This window comes from Salvelinus fontinalis, chromosome 25 (assembly GCF_029448725.1).
Source record: "Salvelinus fontinalis isolate EN_2023a chromosome 25, ASM2944872v1, whole genome shotgun sequence".
NCBI classification, from domain to species: Eukaryota; Metazoa; Chordata; class Actinopteri; order Salmoniformes; family Salmonidae; genus Salvelinus; species Salvelinus fontinalis.
In genome coordinates, this window is record NC_074689.1 from 32,334,494 (window position 1) to 32,356,997 (window position 22,504).

The window sequence follows — 22,504 nt, forward strand, 5'->3', positions numbered from 1 at the left end:
AGAGACACATATTTACCTCAGATCACACAGACCCACAAGAACATCGAAAACAAATGCAATTTTGATAAACTCCCATATCTATTGGGTGAAATACCACAGTATGCAATCACAGCAGCAAGATTTGTGACCTGTTGCCACAAAAAAGGGCAACCAGTGAAGAACGAACACCACTGTAAATTCAACCCATATTTATGTTTATTTATTTTCCCTTTTGTACTTTAACTATTTGCACATTGTTACAAAACTGTATGCAGTATAGACATTACAATGTAAACATGTTTCCCATGCCAATAAAGCCCCTGAAATTGAAATTGAATTGAGAGAGACGGGAGCCCCACACAGCCAGACTGAGAGATGGGGAGGGGAAGGGGTTTGGAGGAGGGAGGTGAAGGAGGGGAGGGGTGACAGAGTAAGAGATGAAGAGAGAGGAAGAGGAAGGGAGGATTTGAGGGAAGGGGTGAAGAGAGAGATCGAGAGAGATCAGGTTGAGACAGGGTGAGGAAGGAGATGGATTTAGGGGCAGCGATGGAGACAAAGAGAGAGGGAAACTGCGGAGACTGATTGAAAGGAAGGGATCAGGATTCACAGAGATAGTGTAAGGAGAGAGTGAAAAGCATTGAAAGACAAGATGGAGACACTCTTTAGACAGAGAAAGGTTAATATATATGGTAGAGTTAATTGATAGGGTTGAAAGTCCTAATAGGTCTGCAGTAATTGCTGTAATTTGGCTATACTGGTCTCTGTTACCATATTAGGTCTCTGTTGATTAAACCCGGGGCCACAGACCCATACCACCAAGGATATACATTACCTCTACATGGCTGACTGGGATGTATGGAGACAATGGAGCTCTGTGCTGCACAAAACCAGTGACACACACAGATGGGCACAGACAGACACACACAGACACACATGCACACTTTAACACAAACACATGCACACAGACATCCACATGGGCACACACACGCGCACACACACACACACACACACACACACACACACACACACACACACACATACACACACACACACACACACACACACACACACGCACACACACACACACACAATAAAGAGAAGGGATTTTGTTCTCAGGTTGCAGGTTCCGCCAGGTGCGCTGTTGTCACATATACACAGACACACTCAAAAACACTTACATATGCACACACACAGTTGTGACCTCAGTCTTGGTGCTGTGATGTCACTCTCTGACATCACATTCAGTGGAACATTTCCTCAGTTAAAAGTTTATCCCATTATATGTTTTCCAATGGGTGTTTTCATCAACGTTGGGATGGAATTATAACAATGTTGTGATCAGTTCTCAGAGCTGTATGAGTCCTCTCCCTGGAGCACCTACTACCTACGCTCAGGAATTACTGCCTTCAGGTGAGCCATGGATGTGAGCTTACACAGGAAACCAGATAATCACTGTTAGTAATGTAGTCCCTTTGTAACGCTGTTTGCTTCTGTGTGTGTGTGTGTGTGTGTGTGTGTGTGTGTGTGTGTGTGTGTGTGTGTGTGTGTGTGTGTGTGTGTGTGTGTGTGTGTGTGTGTGTGTGTGTGTGTGTGTGTGTGTGTGTGTGTGTGTGTGTGTGTGTGTGTTGACAGTGAAGGAGCAGATGGACTGAACGTGTTCTACTGGAGTAAGTTCTCGGGCCCTGGGGGCGTTGCCATGGAGATCCAGCGGTGGAGTACAAAGCGCGTACAGCGCCGTCTCCCTGGCACCAGTAAGTTGCTGTACAGCCAGAGCGAGGAGCGCTATTACATGGAGAGAGACGACGAATCACTCAACCTGCTGGGTACTGTAACTTCTCTCTCTCGATTTCCTTCTCTCTCTTTGTATCCCTCTCTCTCTCTTTCTGTATCCCTCTCTCTCTCCCCCTCTCTCTCTCTCTCTCTCTCTCTCTCTCTCTCTCTCTCTCTCTCTCTCTCTCTCTCTCTCTCTCTCTCTCTCTTTCTTTCTCTCTCTCTCTCTCTCTCTTTCTCTCCCTCTGCCTCTCTCTGTCTCTCGCTCATGCTCTGTCTCTCTGTGACTACAGCTCCCAGAATCCTTTCGTTTAGTGTGTATTCTTGCTTCTCATGCCATTTAAAACTCAATTTTGTACCTACCATATTGTATGTATTTGTGTACAGGTTTAGACTATGACTATGATTCAGACGACAAGGCAGATAAAATCAAGAACCCCAACTCCCTGCAGAACTCTCTACAGAGCGGCAAGTGGCAGCTGGGATTCCAAGGTGAGGAATCATTGTCTTTCTTAGAACATAAACATACAGATATGGTCACTCCAAAGACTCTTCACCCAAAGACACTTCCAGGTATAACCTATAAAGTATGAACCCACAACCTTGATGACAGTAACCCCACACTTCCACCAATCTTTCCCTCTCCCTAGCAATGTCCTTTGACCTCTATGCGAAGTACGGTAACAACCGTACCCTGAGCTTGGTGAGTCCCAAGAAGCCATACTACCAGTGGCGCCTTCGTGTCCCGTCGGGTCATGTGGTGCGTCTGGTCGTCCTCACCCTGCACGGAGCCACACCCGGAAGCTGCTCCTCCCACAAACTGTCTGCCTACGACTTCCTGTTGCCACTACAGAACAAGATCATTGCCAGGTAGGACATATTACAATACATGAACAAAAGTATGTGACACCTGCTCGTCAATTACAAAATCATAGGCCTCCCGGGTGGCGCAGTGGTCTAGGGCACTGCATCGCAGTGCTAACTGCGCCACCAGAGTCTCTGGGTTCGCGCCCAGGCTCTGTCGCAGCCAGCCGCGACCGGGAGGTCCGTGGGGCGACGCACAATTGGCATAGCGTCGTCTGGGGTAGGGAGGGTTTGGCCGGTAGGGATATCCTTGTCTCATCGCGCTCCAGCGACTCCTGTGGCGGGCCGGGCGCAGTGCGCGCCAACCAAGGGGGCCAGGTACACTGTGTTTCCTCCGACACATTGGTGCGGCTGGCTTCCGGGTTGGAGGCGCGCTGTGTTAAGAAGCAGTATGGCTGGTTGGGTTGTGCTTCGGAGGACGCACGGCTTTCGACCTTCGTCTCTCCCGAGCCCGTACGGGAGTTGTAGCGATGAGACAAGGTAGTAATTACTAGCGATTGGATACCACGAAAATTGGGGAGAAAATGGGATTTAAAAAAAAATATATATATATATATAAAAAAATATATTAAAAAAAAGAATATTTCAAAATCATGGGCATTAACATGGAGTTGGTCCCCCCTTTGCTGCTATAACAGCCTCTATTCTTCTGGGATGCATTTCCATTAGATGTTGGGACATTGCTGCAGGGACTTGCTTCCGTTCAGCCACAAGAGCATTAGTGAGGTCGGGCACTGATGTTGGGTGATTATGCTCGCAGTCAGCATTCCAATTCATCCCAAATGTGTTCGATGGGATTGAGGTCAGGGCTCTGTGCAGGCCAGTCAAGTTCTTCCACACCGATCTCGACAAACCATTCCTGTATGGACCTCGCTTTGTGCTCGGGGGCATTGTCATGCTGAAACAGTAAAGGGCCTTTACCCAAACTGTTGCCACAGAGTTGGAAACACAGAATCGTCTAGAATGTCATTGTATGCTGTAGCATTATGATTTCCCTTCACTGGAACTAAGGGGCCTGTCCGAACCATGAAAAACAGCCCCAGACCATTATTCCTCCTCCACCAAACTTTACAGTTGGCACAATGCATTCAGGCAGGTAGCGTTCTCCTGGCATCAAACCCAGATTCGTTGGTCAGACTGCCAGATGATGAAGTGTGATTCATCACTACAGAGAATGCATTTCCACTGCTCCAGAGTAAAATGGCAGCAAGCTTTACATTACTCCAGCCGACGCTTGGCATTGCGCATGGTGATCTTAGGCTTGTGTGCGGCTGCTCTGCCACGGAAACCCATTTCATGAAGCTCCCGACGAACAGTTCTTGTGCTGACGTTGCTTCCAGAGGCAGTTTGGAACTTGGTAGTGACTGTTGCAATCGAGGACAGACAATTTTTACGCACTTAAGCACTCGGCGGTCCTGTTCTGTGAGCTTGTGTGGCCTACCACTTCGCGGCTGAGCCATTGTTGCTCCTAGACGTTTCCACTTCACAATAACAGCACTTACAGTTGCCTGGGGCAGCACTAGCAGGGCAGAAATTTGACGAACTGACTTGTTGGAAAGGTGGCATCCTATGAGGGTGCCACGTTGAAAGTCAGCGAGCTCTTCAGTGAGGCCATTCTATTGCCAATGTTTATCTATCGAGATTGCATGGCTGTGTGCTCGATTTTACAAACTGTCAGCAACAGGTGTGGCTGAAATAGCCAAATCCACTAAACTGAAGGGGTGTCCACATACTCTTGTGTATTTAGTGTATGTGCACAATTTTTATTATGTGTGTGTGTGTGTGTGTGTGTGTGTGTGTGTGTGTGTGTGTGTGTGTGTGTGTGTGTGTGTGTGTGTGTGTGTGTGTGTGTGTGTGTGTGTGTGTGTGTGTGTGTGTGTGTGTGTGCGTATGTATTGTGATATAAATGTATTGTGATATCACCTGTATCACACGCCTGTATGTATTGTGACATTTCTATCTGTCTATTCCAGGTGGTGTGGTCTCCCAGTGTCTGGCTCATCTCCTGTAATGAAGCTGACGTCGTCTGGTAACGTGATGCTGGTCACCTTCTCCTTCAGCAGACAGAGAGATGGAGCCATCTTCAAGGCCTACTTCCAGGCCATCCCCAAAGCAGGAAAGACACACTATTACCACAGACAGATATTTCACCGGATGTATAAATATGAAGCATCCGCTTGGCATTTCCTCTAGTGAGAGGAAGCCAAGTGCCGGCAGTGGGAGAAGATGGAACGAGATGGATTTTGGCCGACATTCTGCAAATGTTGATATCGATGAAACATTTGATCTCAATACAGTTTTCTGTTCCCAAAACTAGAATCTGTTATGAACAGAGTGGACTAAGTTTCGCAGAAAAGTTTTCTAAAAATGTAGTTCTTTAGAAAGAAGCAAGGGCTAATTCAGTTATTGCACACGTGCACTTCACAGAGTAGACGTTACCTAACGGAAATGTGCAAATATATGCTAGAACGCGCCAATAGGATCTCGCTAGCTCCTGTTTGGCTCTGCACACTATGACTCATTTGTTCCTGTTTGAAATGACAGGCTGTGGTCCATCTTGGTTTAGTTATAACAAATATGTTCTATTACCACACACTACAACCCTGGGGAAGGCACTGCTTGCCAAAACGTTGGTTGTAAATTAAATGATTGGGTGCATATTTAGAGTGTTCGACTTTCTTTCCTTCTTTATTACACCTTTGTAACAGACATTCTAGAATAAAAACCATGTTAGTCCAATGAGCTAAAGCCTTGGCTCTGGGAGCTAAGACAAGTCACCAAGATACCGTCTGTGTTTTACATTAGGTCTTATTACATGTCTTATGTAATAACTTGTCTATTACAGCTGTCCTATAGACTCCTGTTGATGTGTGGTCTGTGTCACCGTCGCCCCCTGTAGGTTGTGGAGGCTCTCTGTCCTCCTGGAATGGCTCTCTGTCCTCTCCGTACTACCCTGCCCACTATCCCCCAAACATCGACTGCAGCTGGACTATACGGGTGAGCTCACACCCCAGGAGACTTAGATATAACACCCACAGTGTGTGTGTGTGTGTGTGTGTGTGTGTGTGTGTGTGTGTGTGTGTGTGTGTGTGTGTGTGTGTGTGTGTGTGTGTGTGTGTGTGTGTGTGTGTGTGTGTGTGTGTGTGCGTGCGTGCGTCCGTGCGTGCGTGCGTGCGTGTGTGTGTGTGTGTGACAGTAGGCCTCTCCACATTCCTGCGTCTGAACCACTGCTTCTCTCCGTTGTGTCTCTTTCAGGCGCCGTTGCCTGGATACCTGATCTCCATGACGATTGTGACGTTGAACATCCAGGACTCTTCGTCTTCGGACGGCTGTGAGAAAGACTGGCTGGACATTGGAGGGGTCAAGTAAGTGTTGCCGTGGTAGCAGTACTGGTGACAAACTGCACAGTGAATGTGAATACTGTCTATGTGGTGTGTGCATGTTACATGAATTGTTGTGTATGTATTTAGTGACTTTAATAACTCTACCTACATGTACATATTACCTCAATTACCTCGACTAACCGGTGCCCCCGCACATTGACTCTGTGCTGGTACCCCCTGTATATAGCCTCACTACTGTTATTTTACTGCTGCTCTTTAATTATTTGTTACTTTAATTTCTTATTTTTGTAGGTATTTTTCTTAAAAATGCATTGTTGGTTAAGGGCTTGTAAGTAAGCGTTTCACTGTAAGGTCTACTACACCTGTTGTATTCGGCGCATGTGACAGATACAATTTGATTTGATGTGTGTGTGTGTGTGTGTGTGTGTGTGTGTGTGTGTGTGTGTGTGTGTGTGTGTGTGTGTGTGTGTGTGTGTGTGTGTGTGTGTGTGTGTGTGTGTGTGTGTGTGTGTGTGTGTGTGTGTGTGTGTGTGTGTGTGTGTGTGTGTGTGTGTGTGTGTCATATTAACTGTGGTGTGTGTTGTCTCAGGCTGTGTAACCCCATGACTGACAGCAGCAGAAAGAAGACCTACTCCTCTCCTGTCTCTCTACACTTCCACTCTGATGAGTCTGTCACTCACAAGGGCTTCTACCTTCTCTACAGAGCCTTCTCCCCTGAGAGCAGTATGTCTCACACACCTCTACCTCTACCTCACACCTCTACCTCACACCTCTACCTGACACCTCTACCACACACCTGTCTCACACACCTCTACCTCACATCTCTACCACACTCCTCTACCACACACCTGTCTAACACACCTCTACCTCACACCTATATCCCACATCTCTACCACACACCTGTATCATACACCTCAACCACACACCTGTATCACACACCTGTATCATACACCTCTACATCACACCTCTACCTCACACTTGTATCACACATCTCTACCATACACCTGTCGCACACACCTCTACCTCACACCTCTACCTCACACCTCTACCACACACCTCTACCTCACACCAGTATCACACATCTCTACCACACACCAGTATCACACACACCTGTCTCACACACCTCTACTACACACCTCTACCTCACACCTGTATCCCACATCTCTACCACACACCTGTATCACACACCTCAACCACACACCTGTATCACACACCTGTATCATACACCTCTACCTCAAACCTCTACCTCACACCTGTATCACACATCTCTACCACACACCTGTATCACACATCTCTACCACACACCTGTATCACACATCTCTACCACACACCAGTATCACACACACCTGTCTCACACACCTCTACTACACACCTCTACCTCACACCTGTATCCCACATCTCTACCACACACCTGTATCACACATCTCTACCACACACCTGTATCACACATCTCTACCACACACCAGTATCACACACACCTGTCTCACACACCTCTACCTCACACCTCTACCTCACACCTGTATCACACATCTCTACCACACACCTGTACCACACATCTCTACCACACACCTGTATCACACATCTCTACCACACACCAGTATCACACACACCTGTCTCACACACCTCTACGTCACACCTCTACCTCACACCTGTATCACACACCTCTACCACACACTTCTACCTCACACCTGTATCACACATCTTTACCACCCACCTCTACCTCACACCTATATCACTCACACCTGTATCACACATCTCTACCACCCACCTCTACCACACACCTATATCACTCACACCTGTATCACACATCTCTACCACCCACCTCTACCACACACCTATATCACTCACACCTGTATCACACATCTCTACCACACACCTGTATCACACATCTCTATCACAGACCTCTATCACAGACCTCTACCTCACACCTGTATCACACACCTCTATCACACACACCTATATCAATCACATCTACCACAGACACCTGTATCACACTCCTCTACCACACACACCTGTATCACACACCTCTGCCAGACACCTGTTTCACACACCTCTATCACACACCTGTATCACACTCCTCTACCACACACCTGTATCACACACCTCTACCAGACACACCTGTATCACACTCCTCTACCAGACACCTGTATCACACACCTCTATCACACACACCTGTATCACACACCTCTACCAGACACACCTGTATCACACTCCTCTACCAGACACACCTGTATCACACACCTCTATCACACACACCTGTATCACACACCTCTACCAGACACACCTGTATCACACACCTCTACCAGACACCTGTATCACACTCCTCTACCACACACACCTGTATCACACTCCTCTACCAGACACCTGTATCACACTCCTCTACCAGACACCTGTATCACACTCCTCTACCAGACACCTGTATCACACTCCTCTACCAGACACCTGTATCACACACCTCTACCAGACACCTGTATCACACTCCTCTACCAGACACCTGTATCACACTCCTCTACCAGACACCTGTATCACACTCCTCTACCAGACACCTGTATCACACACACCTGTATCACACACACCTGTATCACACATCTCTACCAGACACCTGTATCACACTCCTCTACCAGACACCTGTATCACATTCCTCTACCAGACACCTGTATCACACACCTCTACCAGACACCTGTATCACACTCCTCTACCAGACACCTGTATCACACTCCTCTACCAGACACCTGTATCACACACCTCTACCACACACACCTGTATCACACACCTCTACCACACACACCTGTATCACACTCCTCTACCAGACACCTGTATCACACTCCTCTACCAGACACCTGTATCACACACCTCTACCACACACACCTGTATCACACACCTCTACCAGACACCTGTATCACACACCTCTATCAGACACACCTGTATCACACTCCTCTACCAGACACCTGTATCACACTCCTCTACCAGACACCTGTATCACACTCCTCTACCAGACACCTGTATCACACTCCTCTACCAGACACCTGTATCACATTCCTCTACCAGACACCTGTATCACACTCCTCTACCAGACACCTGTATCACACTCCTCTACCAGACACCTGTATCACACACCTCTACCAGACACCTGTATCACACTCCTCTACCAGACACCTGTATCACACTCCTCTACCAGACACCTGTATCACACTCCTCTACCAGACACCTGTATCACACACCTCTACCAGACACCTGTATCACACACCTCTACCACACACACCTGTATCACACACCTCTACCAGACACCTGTATCACACACCTCTACCAGACACACCTGTATCACACTCCTCTACCAGACACCTGTATCACACTCCTCTACCAGACACACCTGTATCACACACCTCTACCACACACACCTGTATCACACACCTCTACCAGACACCTGTATCACACACCTCTACCAGACACACCTGTATCACACTCCTCTACCAGACACCTGTATCACACACCTCTACCAGACACCTGTATCACACACCTCTACCAGACACACCTGTATCACACTCCTCTACCAGACACCTGTATCACACTCCTCTACCACACACACCTGTATCACACTCCTCTACCAGACACCTGTATCACACTCCTCTACCAGACACCTGTATCACACTCCTCTACCAGACACCTGTATCACACTCCTCTACCAGACACCTGTATCACACTCCTCTACCAGACACCTGTATCACACTCCTCTACCACACACACCTGTATCACACTCCTCTACCAGACACCTGTATCACACTCCTCTACCAGACACCTGTATCACACTCCTCTACCAGACACCTGTATCACACTCCTCTACCAGACACCTGTATCACACTCCTCTACCAGACACCTGTATCACATTCCTCTACCAGACACCTGTATCACACTCCTCTACCAGACACCTGTATCACACTCCTCTACCAGACACCTGTATCACACTCCTCTACCAGACACCTGTATCACACTCCTCTACCAGACACCTGTATCACACTCCTCTACCAGACACCTGTATCACACTCCTCTACCAGACACCTGTATCACACTCCTCTACCAGACACCTGTATCACACTCCTCTACCAGACACCTGTATCACACACCTCTACCAGACACCTGTATCACACACACCTGTATCACACACACCTGTATCACACATCTCTACCAGACACCTGTATCACACACCTCTACCACACACACCTGTATCACACTCCTCTACCAGACACCTGTATCACACTCCTCTACCAGACACCTGTATCACACACCTCTACCAGACACACCTGTATCACACTCCTCTACCAGACACCTGTATCACACTCCTCTACCAGACACCTGTATCACACACCTCTACCAGACACCTGTATCACACACACCTGAATCACACACCTCTATCACACACACCTGTATCGCACACCTGTATCACACATCTCTACCAGACACCTGTATCACACACCTCTACCACACACACCTGTATCACACTCCTCTACCTGACACCTGTATCACACACCTCTATCACACACCTGTATCACACTCCTCTACCACACACACCTGAATCACACACCTCTACCACACACACCTGAATCACACACCTCTATCACACACCTGTATCAGACTCCTCTACCACACACACCTGTATCACACACCTGTTTCACACACCTCTATCACACACTCCTCTACCACACACACCTGAATCACACACCTCTACCACACACACCTGTATCACACACCTGTTTCACACACCTCTATCACACACTCCTCTACCACACACACCTGTATCACACTCCTCTACCAGACACCTGTATCACACTCCTCTACCAGACACCTGTATCACACACCTGTTTCACACACCTCTATCACACACTCCTCTACCACACACACCTGTATCACACACCTCTACCAGACACCTGTATCACACACCTCTACCAGACACCTGTATCACACACACCTGTATCACACACCTGTATCACACTCCTCTACCACACACACCTGTATCACACTCCTCTACCAGACATCTGTATCACACACACCTGTATCACACACCTGTATCACACACCTCTACCACACACACCTGTATCACACTCCTCTACCAGACATCTGTATCACACACACCTGTATCACACACCTGTATCACACACCTCTACCAGACACCTGTATCACACACACCTGTATCACACACCTGTATCACACTCCTCTACCAGACACCTGTATCACACACACCTGTATCACACACCTGTATCACACACCTCTACCACACACACCTGTATCACACACCTCTACCAGACACCTGTATCACACACCTCTACCAGACACCTGTATCACACACACCTGAATCACACACCTCTATCACACACACCTGTATCGCACACCTGTATCACACATCTCTACCAGACACCTGTATCACACACCTCTATCACACACCTGTATCACACTCCTCTACCACACACACCTGAATCACACACCTCTACCACACACACCTGTATCACACACCTCTACCACACACACCTGTATCACACTCCTCTACCAGACACCTGTATCACACACCTCTACCACACACACCTGAATCACACACCTCTATCACACGCCTGTATCACACTCCTCTACCACACACACCTGTATCACACACCTGTTTCACACACCTCTATCACACACCTCTACCACACACCTCTACCACACACCTGTATCACACATCTCTACCACACACCTGTATCACACTCCTCTACCACACACACCTGTATCACACACCTGTTTCACACACCTGTATCACACTCCTCTACCACATACACCCGTATTACCCACCTGTATCACACACCTCTACCACACAACTGTATCACATACCTCTACCTCACACCTGTATCACACACCTCTACCACACACACCTGTATCACACATCTCTATCAGAACCCTCTACCACACACACCTCTATCACACACCTCTATCACACACCTCTATCACACACCTCTATCACACACCTGTATCACACACACCTGTATCACACTCCTCTACCAGACATCTGTATCACACTCCTCTACCAGACACCTGTATCACACACCTCTACCAGACACCTGTATCACACACCTCTACCAGACACCTGTATCACACACACCTGAATCACACACCTCTATCACACACACCTGTATCGCACACCTGTATCACACATCTCTACCAGACACCTGTATCACACACACCTGAATCACACACCTCTAGCACACACACCTGTATCGCACACCTGTATCACACATCTCTACCAGACACCTCTATCACACACCTGTATCACACTCCTCTACCACACACACCTGAATCACACTCCTCTACCAGACACCTGTATCACACACCTCTACCACCCACACCTGTATCACACTCCTCTACCAGACACCTGTATCACACACCTGTATCGCACACCTGTATCACACATCTCTACCATACACACCTGAATCACACACCTGTTTCACACACCTCTATCACACACCTCTACCACACACCTCTACCACACACCTCTACCACACACCTGTATCACACATCTCTACCACACACCTGTATCACACACCTCTATCACACACCTGTATCACACATCTCTACCACACACCTGTATCACACTCCTCTACCACACACCCCTGTATCACACACCTGTTTCACACACCTGTATCACACTCCTCTACCACATACACCCGTATCACCCACCTGTATCACACACCTCTACCACACAACTGTATCACACACCTCTACCACACACACCTGTATCACACATCTCTATCAGAACCCTCTACCACACACACCTCTATCACACACCTCTATCACACACCTGTATCAAACACCTCTACCACAGACACCTTTACCACTCAACTCTACCACACACCTCTACCTCACACTTCTACCACACACTAGTAAGACAGCAAGTGTAGTTCATTGGGATGTGAAACTTACTCCTCAGACTGAAGTGTCGCCACTTGCGCCGCCAAATTGTTAACTTTCACTGGCGCCGACTGGTAAGAGGCTTCAAGAGGGCTGTCGTGTGCTAGCAAGGCAGAGGTCCTAGGTTCAAGCCTCGGTGGAATCAGGAGGAAGTGGTACTCGCTGAGCAAGCAGTGTGACGTCCTTTACACTAGCCTATACAGAGCTATACAACTGAAATACTCAACTCTACCACACACCTCTACCTCACACCTCTACCATACACACTGAGACAAACCTGTAGATTCCAGGTTCTCACCCATACAGAGATACTGTAGCCTCCCTTTCTCAACCCCCGCTCTCTCTCTCCAGTGTGTCCTCGTCAGTTCCGCTGTGGGGATGGGAGGTGTGTTCCTCTCAGGAAGGTGTGTGATGGAGTCAGAGACTGTTCAGACGGACGGGATGAGGCTAAATGCTGTATGTTACCCTCAACACTCTAACTCCTCACATACTGTACATGCATTCAGTAAGGATGCCGAAGATCACCATAAGTGATCTGCCTGTGCAATAAGTACTGTATTTCTTCAAAACAAGACCAGTATGTTGTGTTATGTGTAGCGACCTGTCGTCCAGGTGAGGTGTATTGTGGGAACGGTCAGTGCCGGCCTCACAGCAGCCAGTGTAACAGCCAGAGTAAATGTGGAGATAGCAGCGAAGAGGCCGACTGTGGTGAGTACCATACACACGCCTGGACCACATACTTTATCTTAATTGTAAACTACTTATAAACATCATTGCATTGTTTGTTCATCATAAGGTTGTGTGAGACCATGTGTTACTTGTTTTCATTATGCCAGCTGCATAGAGGACTGGTCTGTGGTAAGGACGGCCCCTCTCCCCATTTCTGTGTGTGTGTGTGTGTGTGTGTGTGTGTGTGTGTGTGTGTGTGTGTGTGTGTGTGTGCGTGCGTGCGTGCGTGCGTGCGTGCGTGCGTGTGTGTGCGCGCGCGCCCCAGGTCAGGTGTTTACTCTGTAGTAATAATGCCGCCGGGGGGGATGACTGCCGTTTTACGTGCTCCCAACCAATTATTTTGTTTATTATTTTGCATTGTTTGTAACTTATTTTGTACATAATGTTGCTGCTACCGTATCGTATGACCAAAAATAGCTTCTGGACATCAGAACAGCGATTACTCACCTCAAAGAAAAGACGGAAATACAGGGGGCAGAGATCGGGGTGCCTTGTGAGAATTCGTTGAGGAGTGGGTAACCCACCTCTACCATCTGTTCTATTGGCCAACGTGGTGACTTCACTGGTGAATAAACTGGGTGATCTCCATTCGTGATTATCCTAACAACGGGACATTAAAACGTGAATATCTTATGTTTCACTGCGTCGTGGTTGAACGACGACACAGATCATATAGAGCTGGCTGGGTTTTCCGTGCTTCGGCAGGACGGAACAGCTACGTCTGGTAAGACGAGGGGTGAGGGTGTGTGTATATTTGTCAATAACAGCTGGTGTGCACCTGATGTCTAACATTAAAGAATTCTCAAGGTATTGCTCGCCTGAGGTAGAGTGCCTTATGATAAGCTGGAGACCACATTATCTACCAAGAGTGTTTTCATCTATATTTTTCGTAGCCGTCTGTTTACCACCACAAACCGATGCTGACACTAAGACTGAACTGAACGAGCTGTATAAGGCCATAAGCAAACAAGATAATTCTCATCCAGAAGCGGTGCTCCTAGTGGCCGGGGACTTTAAGGCAGGCAAACTTAAATCCGTTTTACCTCATTTCTACCAGCATGTCACATGTGCAACCAGAGGAAAAAAACTCTATACCACCTTTACTCCACACACAGAGATGCATACAAAGCTCTCCCTCAACTTCCATTTGGCAAATCTGACCATAATTATATCCTCCTGATTCCTGCTTACAAGCAAAAACTAAAGCAGGAAGAACCAGTGACTCGCTCAATATGGAAGTGGTCAGATGATAAGGATGCTACGCTACAGGACTGTTTTACTAGCACAGACTGGAATATGTTCCGGGATTCATCCAATTGCATTGAGGAGTATTACACCTCAGTCACCAACGTCATCAATAAGTGCATCGACGATGTCACCCCCGTCAATACAGAGCTAAGATTGAATCATACTACACCGGCTCTGGCGCTTGTCGGATGTGGCACGGCTTGCAAACTATTACAGACTACAATGGGAAACCCAGCTGTGGGCTGCCCAGGGAAGCAAGCCTACCAGACAAGCTAAATGCCTTTTATGTGCGCTTTGAGGCAAGCAACACTGAAGTATGCATCAGAACACCAGCTGTTCCGGACGACTGTGTGATCACGCTCTCCTTCCCCGATGTGAGCAAGACCTTTAACCAGGTCAACATTCACAAGGCCGCAGGGCCAGACAGAATGCCAGGATGTGTACTCAGATCATGCATGAACCAACTGGAAAGTGTCTTCACTGACATTTTCAACCTTTCCCTGGCCTAATCTGTAATACCTACATGTTTCAAGCAGATCACCATGGTCCCTGTGCCCAAGAAAGCGAAGTTAACCTGCCTAAATGACTACCGCCCTGTAGCACTCACGTCGGTAGCCATGAAGTGCTTTGAAAGGCTGGTCATGATTCACATCAACACCATCATCCCGGACACCCTAGACCCACTCCAATTTGCACACCGCCCATACAGATCTACAGATGACACAATCTCAATTGTACTCCACACTGCCCTTTCTCACCTGGACAAAAGGAACACCTATGTGAGAATGCTGTTCATTGACCACAGCTCAGCGTTCAACACCATAGTGCCCACAAAGCTCGTCACTAAGCTAAGGACACTGGGACTAAACACCTCCCTCTGCAACTGGATCCTGGACTTCCTGACGTGCAGCCCAACAACACATCTGCCAGGCTGATCCTCAACACGGTGTGTGCTTATTCCCCTGCTGTACTCCCTGTTCACCCACGCCTGCGTGGCCAAGCACAACTCCAACACCATCATTAAGATTACTGACTACACAACGGTGTTGTTCTCTCTTTTTCTCTCTTTCTTTCTTTCTCTCTCGGAGGACCGGAGCCCTAGGACCATGCCTCAGGACTACCTGGCATGATGACTCCTTGCTGTCCCCAGTCCACCTGGTCGTGCTGCTGCTCCAGTTTCAACTGTTCTGCCTGCGGCTATGGAATCCTGACCTGTTCACCGGACGTGCTACCTGTCCCAGACCTGCTGTTTTCAACTCTCTAGAGACAGCAGGAGCGGTAGAGATACTCTGAATGATCGGCTATGAAAAGCCAACTGACATTTACTCCTGAGGTGCTGACCTGTTGCACCCTCTACAACCACTGTGATTACTATTATTTGACCCTGCTGGTCATCTATGAACATTTGAACATCTTGGCCATGTTCTGTTATAATCTCCACCAAGCACAGCCAGAACAAGACTGGCCACACCTCATAGCCTGGTTCCTCTCTAGGTTTCTTCCTAGGTTCTGGCCTTTCTAGGGAGTTTTTCCTAGCCACCGTGCTTCCACACCTACATTGCTTGCTGTTTGATGTTTTCGGCTGGGTTTCGGTACAGCACTTTGTAACATCAGCTGATGTAAGGGCTTTATAAATACATTTGATTTGATTTGATTTGGTAGACCTGATCACCGACAACGATGAGACAGCCTGTAGGGAGGAGGTCAGAGACCTCTCCCTCAACGTGAGCAAGACAAAGGAGCTGATCGTGGACTACAGGAAAAGGAGGCCCAAACACTCCCCCATTCACATCGACAGGGTTGTAGTGGAGCAGTTCCTTGGTGTCAAGTTCCTTGGTGTCCACATCACCAACACAAACACACCAAGACAGTCGTGAATAGGGCACGACAACACCTTTTCCCCCTCAGGAGACTGAAAAGATTTGGCATGGGTCCCCAGATCCTCAAAAAGTTCTACAGCTGCACCATCAAGAGCATCCTGACAGGTTGCATCACCGCCTGGTATGGCAACTGCTCTGCATCTGACCATAAGGCGCTACAGAGGGTAGTGCGTACGGTCCAGTACATCACTGGGGCCAAGCTTCCTGCCATCCAGGACCTCTATACCAGGCGGTGTCAGAGGAAGGCCCAAATAATTGTTAGAGACTCCAGTCACCCAAGTCATAGACTGTCTTCTCTACTACCGCACGGCAAGTGGTACCGGAGCACCAACTCTAGGTCCAAAAGGTTCCTTAACAGTTTCTACCCACAATCCATAAGACTGCTGAATAATTAATCAACTGGCCACTCGGACTATTTACGTTGACCCCCCTCCCCCTGTTTTTACACTGCTGCTACTCGCTGTTTATTATCTATTCATAGTCACTTCACCCCTACCTACATGTACAAATTACCTCGATTAACCTGTACCCCTGCACATTGACTAACCGGTACCCCCTGTATATAGCCTCGTTATTGTTATTTTATTGTGTTAATTTGTATTTCTTTTTTTGCTTTAGTTTATTTAGCAAATATTTTCTTATCTCTATTTCTTGAACTGCATTGTTGGTTAAGGGCTTGTAAGTAAGCATTTCACGGTAAGGTCTACACCTGTTGAATTCGGGGCATGTGACAAATAACATTTGATTTGATTTGTTGTCCCCCCAGCAGGTCAATGCTACCACATGTGCCACAACAAGGTGTGTGTCTCCAAGTCCTCAGTCTGTGATGGTGTTATAGACTGCAAGGACCGCAGTGATGAGATCAACTGCACTAAAGCATGTGAGTCAGTCCGTCTGTCAATTGGTCCGTCCGTCCTTCTATCCGTCTGCATCTTTCTTTGTTTATATTCATCCAATCCTCAATCCCTCTCTCTTTTTCTGTTTTTCCCTCCCTCCCTCTCTTTCTGTGTGTCCAGTCCATAAGGGCTGCTCTCCATCCTCCTATAAGTGTGCCAATGGGAAGTGTGTGAATAAGATCAACCCAGAGTGTGACGGCGTCAAAGACTGTTCTGATGGATCAGACGAGACGCGCTGCGGTGAGACTCATTACCACTTATAACACACGTATGAACCTACAATACCAGTTATAACACATGTATGAACCTACATACACCAGCTATAACATACGTATGAACCTACATATACCAGTTATAACACATGTATGAACCTACATATACCAGTTATAATACACGTATTAACATACATACACCAGTTATAACACACATATGAACCTACAAATACCAGTTATAATACACATATGAACCTATATAGAACAGTTATAACACATGTATGAACCTACATATACCAGTTATAACACATGTATGAACCTACATATACCAGTTATAACACATGTATGAACCTACATATACCAGTTATAACACACGTATGAACCTACATATACCACTTATAACACACGCATGAAATTACATATACCAGTTATAACACACGTATGAACCTACATATACCAGTTATAATACACGTACGAACCTACATACACCAGTTATAACACATGTATGAACCTACATACACCAGTTATAACACATGTATGAACCTACATATACTAGTTATAACATACGTATGAACCTACATACACCAGTTATAACACATTTTTACACCAGTTACTTTCCCCCAGGTTGTGGCACCCGGCCCAGGAAGCGTGCTAAGATAGTGGGCGGGTCTGATGCGGGGACGGGGGCGTGGCCGTGGCAGGTCAGTCTACAGATGGAGCGTTATGGGCATGTGTGTGGAGCAACCCTGGTAACCAGCCGCTGGCTCATCTCTGCTGCACACTGCTTCCAGGACTCTGACACCATCAAGTGAGATGCTTTGTTATTGTAGTCAGCATTGTTGTGTTCATTCGTTTCTTCGTGATGATGATCATCATCATCATCATCATAGTACTCCTCATCATCATCATCATCATTGTTCTTATCATCATCATAATAGTCCTCATCATTGTCTTTATCATCATCATCATCATCATAGTCCTTATCATCGTCATCATAATCATTTTCATTATCATCATCATCATCATAGTCCTTATCATCTTCATCATAATCCTTTTCATTATCGTCATCATCATCATAGTCCTTATCATCTTCATCGTAATCCTTTTCATTATCATCATCATCATCATCATAGTCCTTATCATCTTCATCATGATCCTTTTCATTATCATCATCATCATCATAGTCCTTCTCATCATCATCATAGTCCTTTTCATTATCATCATCATCATCATCATCATAGTCCTTATCATCATCATCATAGTCCTTCTAATCATCATCATAGTCCTTTTCATTATCATCATCATCATCATCATCATCATCATCATAGTCCTTATCATCATCATCATAGTCATTTTCATTATCATCATCATCATCATAGTCCTTATCATCATTATCATAGTCTTTTTCATTATCATCATCATCAGCATAGTCCTTATCATCATCATCATAGTCCTTATCATCATCGTCATAGTCATTTTAATCATCATCATAGTCCTTTTCATTATCATCATCATCATCATAGTCCTTTTCATCATCATTATCATCATCATCATCATCATAGTCCTTATCATCATCATCATAGTCCTTTTCATTATCATCATCATCATCATCATCATCATCATCATAGTCCTTATCATCATCATCATAGTCCTTATCATCATCGTCATAGTCATTTTTATCATCATAGTCCTTTTCATCATCATCATCATCATCATCATAGTCCTCCTCCTCCTCCTCATAGTCCTTTTCATTATCATCATCATCATCATAGTCCTTATCATCATCATCATAGTCCTTTTCATCATCATCATCATCATCATCATCATCATCATAGTCCTTATCATCATCATCATAGTCCTCATCATCATCATCATCATTGTCCTCCTCATCATCATCATAGTCCTTCTCCTCCTCCTCCTCATCATAGTCCTTATCATCATCATCATCCTATTCCCCATCCTCATAGTCCTTTTCATTATCATCATCATCATCATAGTCCTCATCAACATCATCTCATAGTCCTCATCATCATCATTGTCCTCCTCCTCATCATCATCATCATAGTCCTTATCATCATCATCATAGTCCTTTTCATTATCATCATCATCATCATAGTCCTCCTCCTCATCATAGTCCTTATCATCATCATCATCATCATCATAGTCCTCATCATCATAGTCCTTTTCATTATCATCATCATAGTCATCATCATCATCATCATAGTCATCATCATCATCATCATCCTTACTGTAATAATGATTAGTGTGCCTGTGTACTTTCATGTGTGTCCCTGCATGGCTGTGTGTGTAGGTACTCTGATGCGCGGTCGTGGCGTGCCTACATGGGCGTGCGTGTGATGAACACGGCCAGCAACGCTGCAGCCACCAGACAGATCCGTCGTATCATCCTCCACTCCCAGTACGACCAGTTCACCTCTGACTATGACATCGCCCTGCTGGAGCTCAGCACCCCTGTCTACTTCAATGACTTGGTACAGCCCGTCTGTGTCCCCGCCGCTTCCCACGCCTTCACCACCGGGACCAGCTGCCACGTCACGGGCTGGGGGGTCCTGATGGAGGATGGTAAGAGCTGCCCAGGGATAACGGCGGATGTTGGATACCTGGCAGAAAACAGACAACGTGTCCAACATGTAGCTAGTTACCGTTCATACAACATTCTATAAAGAATGTTCTGTTGAGTTCCAGGTGCTTGCACATAATTCTTTTGTAAATACCAGGTAAATACTAACTCTAACAGAAGTAGCTATATAAAACAAAGTGTTACTGAGTTCCTGTGTTTGTTCCAGGTGAGCTGGCATCTCTGCTGCAGGAAGCCACAGTGAAGATCATCAACAGGAACAACTGTAACAAGCTATATGAGGACGCTGTTACTCCCAGGATGCTGTGTGCTGGCAACCTGCAGGGAGGAGTGGACGCCTGTCAGGTGAGGAGGGGTTTCTGAGTGTGTGTGGTGTGTGTGTTTGTTTTGTCATTGTGTGTGTTAAAGTGCCTCTACATTGTCTTTGTTGAGTTTTATCTGTGTGTAGGTTTTCCTGTGTTTTCCTGTTTACGTGTCTGTCTGTGTTTAAACATGTGTGTGTGTTTAGGGTGACTCAGGGGGTCCTCTGGTGTGTCTAGAGAGGGGTCGGCGGTGGTTCCTGGCGGGGATCGTGAGCTGGGGGGAGGGGTGCGCTCGGCAGAACCGCCCTGGAGTCTACACACAGGTCACCAAGTTCACAGACTGGATCCACCTGCAGACTAAAGGACAGGTCTGACAGACTGGCAGACTGACAGACAGACAGACGTCTGGATGACATCAGCATGTGAACAGACTCAGTGGCTGGCACCATGTGACTGTAACGGGGGTAAAGAGACATCACCACGCAGCCCCTGCTTTATGATTTATACCAGGCACCATGTCACTGACATCATTATCAACTGTTACCCCCCCACCCCATCATACCCACCCCCTCTTCATTTATGGCCAAGCACCTCTTTTTGTCTCCTCATGGTTTCCGTTGTCCTCCTGACTGTTCCTCTTTCCCCACTTGTCCCTGATCATCCCAGTGGTCTGTCTGTCCTGACTGTTCCCCTCTCTCCACTTGTCCCTGTCCCCACTCCTGATCATCCCAGTGGTGTAATTGTTCTCTGTGAAGTGACCACTTGGAGATGATGATGTGCCTGGTCTATCTCATGTCCACACTGCACACAGCAATTGAAGTGGAATGAGTTCTCTATGTCGTAGTACAATGTGCTGTAGCGAGTGTGTTATTATGTCTATTTACATTGTGTGTGCATGACTGTATTTGTGAACATATGTACTGTATCATTGTATGAATATGTACAGTACCAGTCAAAAGTTTGGACACACCTACTCATTCAAGGATTTTGCTTTATTTGTACTATTTTCTACATTGTAGAATAATAGTGAAGACATCAAAACCAAGAAATAACATATGGAATCATGCAGTAACCAAAAAAGTGTTAAACAAATCAAAATATATTTTAGATTTTAGATTCTTTAAAATAGCCACCCTTTACCTTGATGACACACTCTTGGTGTTCTCTCAACCAGCTTCATGAGGAATGCATTTCCAACAGTCTTGAAGGAGTTCCAAAATATGCTGAGCACTTGTTGGCTACTTTTCCTTCCCTCTGCGGTCCAGCTCATCCCAAACCATCTCAATTGGGTTGAGGTTGGGTGATTGTGGAGGCCAGGTCATGTGATGCAGCACTCCATCACTCTCTTACTTGGTCAAGTAGTCCTTACACAGTCTGGAGGTGTGTTGGGTCATTGTCCTGTTGAAAAACAAATGATAGTCCCACTAAGCGCAAACCAGATGGGATGGTGTATTGCTGCAGAATGCCTCCTCCATGCTTCACGGTGGAAACCACACCTGCGGAGATCATCCATTCACCTACTCTGTGTCTCACAAAGAACCAAAAATCTCACATTTGGACTCATCAGACCAAAGGACAGATTATCACCGGTCTAATGTTCATTGTTCATGTTTCTTGACACAAGCAAGTCTCTTCTTCTTATTGGTGTCCTTTAGTAGTGGTTTCTTTGCAGCAATTCAACCATGAAGTCCTGATTCACGCAGTCTCCTCTGAACTGTTGATGTTGAGATGTGTCTGTTTCTTGAACTCTGTGA

At 46.6% G+C, this 22,504-nt stretch overlaps 1 protein-coding gene across 1 annotated transcript in view; it reads left to right on the forward strand.

Moving 5' to 3' along the window:
- The window catches only part of LOC129823145 (suppressor of tumorigenicity 14 protein homolog), a 29,039-nt gene extending 7,300 nt beyond the window's left edge, over positions 1-21,739 (forward strand). Inside the window, exons 4-19 of the mRNA XM_055881923.1 lie at positions 1,322-1,389; positions 1,612-1,802; positions 2,137-2,241; positions 2,400-2,619; positions 4,587-4,727; positions 5,511-5,610; positions 5,869-5,978; positions 6,547-6,680; positions 13,236-13,340; positions 13,482-13,592; positions 17,508-17,621; positions 17,758-17,877; positions 18,474-18,657; positions 20,161-20,432; positions 20,657-20,793; positions 20,957-21,739. Coding sequence (XP_055737898.1) covers positions 1,322-1,389; positions 1,612-1,802; positions 2,137-2,241; positions 2,400-2,619; positions 4,587-4,727; positions 5,511-5,610; positions 5,869-5,978; positions 6,547-6,680; positions 13,236-13,340; positions 13,482-13,592; positions 17,508-17,621; positions 17,758-17,877; positions 18,474-18,657; positions 20,161-20,432; positions 20,657-20,793; positions 20,957-21,124 — 2,280 coding nt within the window. The 3' untranslated portion in view covers positions 21,125-21,739. The remainder of the gene's footprint in view (positions 1-1,321; positions 1,390-1,611; positions 1,803-2,136; positions 2,242-2,399; positions 2,620-4,586; positions 4,728-5,510; positions 5,611-5,868; positions 5,979-6,546; positions 6,681-13,235; positions 13,341-13,481; positions 13,593-17,507; positions 17,622-17,757; positions 17,878-18,473; positions 18,658-20,160; positions 20,433-20,656; positions 20,794-20,956) is intronic.
- Positions 21,740-22,504: the final 765 nt, after the last annotated feature.